The 6,825-nt window shown below is 50.5% G+C and overlaps 1 protein-coding gene across 1 annotated transcript in view; it reads left to right on the top strand.

The window, feature by feature from the left end:
• The first annotated feature begins 4,892 nt into the window (after positions 1–4,892).
• GIMAP8 (GTPase, IMAP family member 8) overlaps positions 4,893–6,825 on the top strand; it is a 17,891-nt gene continuing 15,958 nt past the window's right edge. Inside the window, exon 1 of the mRNA XM_024127597.3 lies at positions 4,893–5,073. Within this exon, the coding sequence (XP_023983365.1) occupies positions 5,006–5,073 (68 nt within the window). The 5' untranslated portion in view covers positions 4,893–5,005. The remainder of the gene's footprint in view (positions 5,074–6,825) is intronic.

Here is a 6,825-nt window from a genome sequence, read left to right as displayed (position 1 = left end):
GTCTTATTTTTGTATCCATTCAGCAAGCCTGTGTCTTTTGGTTGGAGCATCTAATCCATTCACGTTTAAGGTAATTATCGATATGTATGTTCCTATGACCATTTTCTTGATTGTTTTGGATTTGTTTTTGTAGGTCCTTTTCTTCTCTCGTGTTTCCCACTTAGAGAAGTTCCTTTAGCATTTGTTGTAGAGCTGGTTTGGTGGTGCTGAATTCTCTTAGCTTTTGCATGTCTGTAAAGCTTTTGATTCCTTCATCGAATCTGAATGAGATCCTTGCTGGGTAGAGTAATCTTGGTTGTAGGTTCTTACCTTTCATCACTTTAAGTATATCATGCCCCTCCGTTCTGGCTTGTAGAGTTTCTGCTGAGAAATCAGCCTTTAACCTTATGGGAGTTCCCTTGTATGTTGTTTGTCGTTTTTCCCTTGTGGCTTTCAATAATTTTCCTTTGTCGTTAATTTTTGCCAATTTGATTCTTATGTGTCTCGGTGTGTTGCTCCTTGGGTTTATCCTGTATGGGACTCTCTGCGCTTCTTGGACTTGGGTGGCTATTTCCTTTCCCATGTTAGGGAAGTTTTCGACTCTAATCTCTTCAAATATTTTCTCAGGTCCTTTCTCTCTGTCTTCTCCTTCTGGGGCCCTCTGCCTTTTCATCTTGTCTATCTTTCTGTGAATATGGTTTTTGTTCCACAGGCTGCAGGATTGTAGTTCTTCTTGCTTCTGCTGTCTGTCCTCTGTTGGATGATGCTCTCTAAGAGGCTTGTGCGAGTTTTCTGATGGGAGGGACTGGTGGTGGGTAGAGCTGACTGTTGCTCTGGTGGGCAGAGCTCAGTAAAACTTTAATCCGCTTGACTGCTCATGGGTGGGGCTGGGTTCCCTCCCTGTTGGTTGTTTGGCCTGAGGCAATCCAACACTGGAGCCTACCCAGGCTCTTTGGTGGGGTTAATGGCGGACTCTGGGAGGGCTCACGCCAAGGACTATGACTTCTGTTGCCAGTGTCCTTGTCCCCACGCTGAGCCACAGCCACCCCCCGCCTCTGCAGGAGACCCTCCAACACTAGCAGGTAGGTCTGGTTCAGTCTCCCCTGGGGTTACTGCTCCTTCCCCTGGGTCCTGATGCGCACACTACTTTGTGTGTGCCCTCCGAGAGTGGAGTCTCTGTTTCCCCCAGTCCTGTCGAAGTCCTGCAGTGAATTCCCACTAGCCTTCAAAGTCTGATCCTCTGGGAATTCCTCCTCCCATTGCCAGACCCCCAGGTTGGGAAGCCTGACGTGGGGCTCAGAACCTTCACTCCAGTGGGTGGACTTCTGTGGCATAAGTGTTCTCCCGTTCGTGAGTCGCCCACCCAGCAGTTATGGGATTTGATTTTACTGTGATTGTGCCCCTCCTCCCATCTCATTGTGGCTTCTCCCTTGTCTTTGGACGTGGGGTATCTTTTTTGGTGAGTTCCAGTGTCTTCCTGTCGATGATTGTCCAGCAGCTAGTTGTGATTCTGGTGTTCTTGCAGGAGGGAGTGAGAGCATGTCCTTCTACTTCGCCATCTTGGTTCAGGGCTGCATATTATTTCTTAATAATAAATATTGTAATAAACAAGGAGTCTGTTTGAATAAGACATTTTAATTACATCTGAAAACTTTCAAAATATACAAATTTAGTTACAAGACACTTTTACTGCCATCTGCCAAAATTGTAGTAAGCACACATGTCCTATCTTGGAAATAAAACAGCCTATAAATTTTTTTTTTTCGAAATAAGAAATGTCTATGCTGTGAGTAGCACTCCCTTTGATGTGACAACTTGGTACACTTGTAAGAGCAACCCTGAATGAGTCTTTTTTATTCTTGTGCTGTTTCTAGCTCCTAAATCTATCATAAATCTGTTCCTTTTTCCATGTCCATTTTCACTGTCAACTATTTTCGTTCATGTCCTTGTTTCTAGCTTGGACTATTGCAGTAGCCTCTCAGTGGTCCTGAAGCCTGATCCCATTTCCTCCACATGCCCAAGCTGCTCTCATCACTCTGACTGCCTGTGGCATTTGCCACTCTCCCTCTGCCTGAGTGTCCTTCCCAGGGATATTTCTACCTGCCCTTCAAGACTTCAGGTAGGCTTAAGCTCTCCTGAGTAGCTTCTGCCTCTATTGTGCCTGCTAATCTCCTCCATTAAAGTCCCTGGCACAGTAAAGGGCTGGTTTATGGGTTTGTTGATAAGTTTGCTTCCCACTTGGTTGTTTCTCCATCTTGCGGAGTTGACAGGCTTCCTCTTTGCTCCCATGGCCTCCTGAACACGCTTCTATGGCAGCGCATGTACACTTTTCATATCCATAGCTTTAGTCTCCTTTCCCATAATTTGATTGAGCTCCTTGAGCCAGGGATGTGTCTGGAGAGTCTTTGAACCTCTGTGTCTGATACAGTGCTGGGTCCTGGTAGCTTCCTCCTTGTTCGGGTCCTGGTAGCTTCCTCCTTGTTCGCATAACTTGTGCCTTCCAGGAGGAAGTACACATGTTACATGTGTACTTTCTGGAAGTCCAGTCCCTCTCCCTCCCGCCCCCTTTGAGAGTCTGGGAGGGGGAGGGGAAAGAGGGGTGTCTTACCTGCAGAGTCCTTGCAAGAGCCACCCGGGGAGTGCTTTTGCTGCCCTTGCCATTACCCACACAGCCACTAGGGAGCAGGAAAGCCCCGTCCTTCCCTAGATCCGGGCCCAACCAGAATCAGCCGCCTCGCCCACAGAAGTCCATTCTCCAAAAGCTGATGTGCTGGGGATCATTTTGCAGAATCGTTGACTCAGCAAATAATCAAGGGCTATAATTCATCGAGGAGTTATTTGAGGCTTTGGTTTTATTCGGAGTGCTCCCCAAAGCTTTATATTTCATCTAAGAAGGAGGGAGCTTTTCTTGATCTCAGTTTACTGTGTTCTCTGTTTTGGGGAAATGGTATTACGCCAGGCCTGTGACCCTGCCTTGACCCGACCTCCACTTCTGGGAGTTGTGACACAGCTGGGATGATTGACTGGCCACGTGGCAGGCTTCTGTCTGATGGTTTTTTTTAAAAAATTAATTATTTATTTATTTTTGGCTGTGTCGGGTCTTCGTTTCTGCGCCAGGGCTTTCCCTAGTTGCAGCAAGCAGGGGCCACTCTTCATCGCGGTACGGGGGCCTCTCACTGTCGCGGCCTCTCTTGTTGCGGAGCACAGGCTCCAGCTGCGCAGGCTCAGTAGTTGTGGCTCACGGACCTAGCTGCCCCGCGGCACGTGGGATCTTCCCGGACCGGGGCTCGAACCCGTGTCCCCTGCATCGGCAGGCGGACTCTCAACCACTGCGCCCCTCTCACTGTCGCGGCCTCTCTTGTTGCGGAGCACAGGCTCCAGCTGCGCAGGCTCAGTAGTTGTGGCTCACGGACCTAGCTGCCCCGCGGCACGTGGGATCTTCCCGGACCGGGGCTCGAACCCGTGTCCCCTGCATCGGCAGGCAGATTCTCAACCACTGCGCCACCAGGGAAGCCCCTGTCTGATGGTTTTGATGTGTTGATTTTATGTGAATTGACCTAGTGCCCCATGGAGGGTGGGGATTCTTCCCGGACCTGGTCCTCCTGACTAAGAGGGTGGGGGGATGGGAGACCCTCTTTCGGTTTCCCCGTCAAAGTGTAGCCGTGTCACCCCAGCCCTTGGTAGAGGTGCCAGCAGACTGAACTTGAAGACCAGAGGGGAGGGGGACCCCAGGAGACACGGCAGCCCCTCAAAGCCCAGTCCAGCCCTAACTGCTCCTCCTTCCATGGGGTCTCTGGAAGGCTCAGCCCCACCTCAGACATTTCACAGACCCAGCCTGGAGTGACAGTGTGAGCTCAAGGGCCTCTGCCCCGTGACTGAAAGTCCTGTCACACGGAGGACATTAAACTAAGTGAAAAAAGCCAGTCACATAGGACAAATACTGTCTGATTCCAGTCAGAGGAAGCATCTAAATCGTAGACACAGAAGGTAGACGGTGGTTACCAGGGGCTGGGGAGGGGGGAGGAGGATTAGCATCTAATGGGTCCAGAGCTTCAGGCTGTGGGATGGAATAGTTCTGGAATTCTCGGCACAATGTCGAGAATGCACCTGAAGCTGCCGAACTGTACATTTAAAGATGGCTAAGATGGTCAAGTCAATGCTACGTGTGTGGTTGGGTTTTTTTTGTTTTGTTTTTTAAGCACAATAAAATAAAATAAGGTCTTTCTCTGTGTTTCACTTCCTTCTCTAGAAGGAAGCTTTGAACGCTTATGGCTCACAATAGGGTTTCGTTTTATGAACTCTTTGAAAGCGTCCAAGTTCTAGCATTTCAAATGTTTGTCTAGCTCCGGGAACGAACACTTTCTCCTGGGAAGCAGCGTTGGCCCGAGGCCCCGAGTTTCTCCGGAGGGGGCGTTCGGGGAGAGCCTTCTGGAAGGCAGGAGAGGAGCTGTTACAGGAAGCTGTAAGGGCTGCTGCAGGGCAGACGGAGGGCGAGGAGTTGGCGGGAGAAGGTAAACTATGCTTTCGGTTTTCACCCCAGTCTCGGGAAAGGGCAGGGCTGAGCGGTGAAGGCTGGGACCTGCTGGGAGCAGGAACCTGCTCCGCCGCCCAGCCCAGCCCCCCCCCTCCCCCCGCTCGCCCAAAGCCTTGAAAGGCCCCAGCTTGTTCTCCGCACGGCCGCCTGTGCCGTCGGCACCGCGATCCTTCTCGAGGGACCCTTCCGAAGCTCGGCTGGGGCTCAGCCCGGGTCCCCTCAGCCCCCGCGGAGCCTCCGCCCTCCACCTGCCACGAGCCTCTGGCCGCGCCGGGTGGGTGCGCGCGGTCGTTCTCACCCTGTGATCTGGCATCACTTCTGAACTTCCCGCCCACTGCATTGGAAACCTATTTCTAGAAACCTCTTCCTCCTCAGAAACACCGTGTCAGGAAGATCCCGACCCCGCGAGGCTGGTCCAGCCCCTGCTTTCCTGTCCCCGCGCGGCTGCTCCATCCTCCGAGGGGGTAGATAGCGGCTTCACCCAGCGCAGCGATGCAGGGTTGGAGGCAGGCGGCACCTGGAGGTTCTGAGACTGTCACAGGTCAGGGGACAGGACCGAGGTACGCGTGTGCGTGGTGGCGGTTTCTGAGCCGGACGCGTGAACGTGAGGATGGGAAAGGCGGCCGGCGCAGGGCGGGGAGACAGCCACCCGGAGGGCTTGATGTCAGGGGCTCTGGGATGTTCCTCCCGCTCCAGCGCAGGCCTCCCCAGCCTGCGGGGGCACAGAGGTCACCCCCCTCCCCGGGGAGTCGTGTCTGTGGGCAGCCTTCCTAGGAAGAGGCGGGTCTGGGAGGGGGCTGCTCGCCCCACCCAGGGCTGAGATGAAGGCCTGGCAGAAAAAGGGGGGTAGGTCCGCTCCTCCGGCATCCCCTGACTTCACGACTGGGACCCAGAGCCAACTCCCACCGTCACCCCGGGAGCGGCCTGCCTCCTTGAGAAGGAGCGGGCAGGGAAGCTGGCCGTTTGGACACTCATTTCCCACGTTCACTCTCCCGATATTTCCCAACCCTTGCATAATTAGGATTCCATTAACTGATCATTGAAAGGGCTCGGTGTTTGCCAAAAACACTCTTTCTGATTTTATCTAAATTTAAGCCTCCTGGGCTTTCACCCGTGAACTCTTTTCCTTCCTCCTGCTGGGCTGGGACTGAGTTCTCTCCAGGCCGGGCTCGGGAAGCTTCTCTGACCGCCTTTTTCTGTGCACAACTGTCCCTGATGTGGGACAAATCCCTACATCATTGGAGGCTTTGCTTGGATGCCTGAAGCCATGTCCCCCTTGGGCTATATCCTGAGAAGAAGGTGGAGGCTGCTCTAGAATCTCAGCCAGAGTTCTGGAGAAAGCTTTCTTCTTTCTTCTTCTTTTTTTTTTTTTTTTTAAGTTCTTTAAAAATTCTTGAATTTTATTTTATTTATTTTTTTATACAGCAGGTTCTTCCTAGTTACCTATTTTATACGTATTAGTGTATACATGTCAATCCCAACCTCCCAATTCATCCCACGCCCCCCTTCCCCGCTTTGTGTCCATACGTTCGTTCTCTACATCTGTGTCTCTATTTCTGCCTTGCAAACCGGTTCATCTGTACCATTTTTCTAGATTCCACACATATGCGTTAATATTTGATCTTTGTTTTTCTCTTTCTGACTTAGTTCACTCTGTATGACAGTCTCTAGGTCCATCCACATGTCTACAAATGACCCAATTTCATTCCTTTTTATGGCTGAGCAATATTCCATTGTATATATGTACCACATCTTCTTTATCCATTTGTCTGCCGATGGGCATTTAGGTTGCTTCCATGACGTGGCTATTGTAATCGTACATTCCCCCCAGCAGTGCAAGAGGGTTCCCTTTTCTCCACGCTCTCTCCAGCATTTGTTGTTTGTAGATTTTCTGATGATGGCCATTCTACCTGGTGTGAGGTGATACCTCACTGTAGTTTTGACTTGTATTTCTCTAATGATTAGTGATGCTGAGCAGGTTTTCATGTGCCTCTTGGCCATCTGTATGTCTTCTTTGGAGAAATGTCTCTTTAGGTCTTCTGCCCATTTTTGGATTGGGTTGTTTGTTTTTTTGATATTGAGCTGCATGAGCTGTTTATATATTTTGGAGATTAATCCTTTGTCCATTGATTCGTTTGCAAATATTTTCTCCCATTCTGAGGGTTGTCTTTTCGTCTTGTTTGTAGTTTCCTTTGCTTTGCAAAAGCCTTTAAGTTTCATTAGGTCCCATTGGTTTATCTTTGTTTTTATTTCCATTACTCTAGGAGGTGGATCAAAAAAGATCTTGCTGTGATTTATGTCAAAGAGTGTTC

This window comes from Physeter macrocephalus, chromosome 5, assembly GCF_002837175.3.
Source record: "Physeter macrocephalus isolate SW-GA chromosome 5, ASM283717v5, whole genome shotgun sequence".
Classification (NCBI taxonomy): domain Eukaryota; kingdom Metazoa; phylum Chordata; class Mammalia; order Artiodactyla; family Physeteridae; genus Physeter; species Physeter macrocephalus.
Note: the sequence above shows the minus strand (reverse complement) of the source record. Positions and strands in the feature narration are given on the sequence as shown.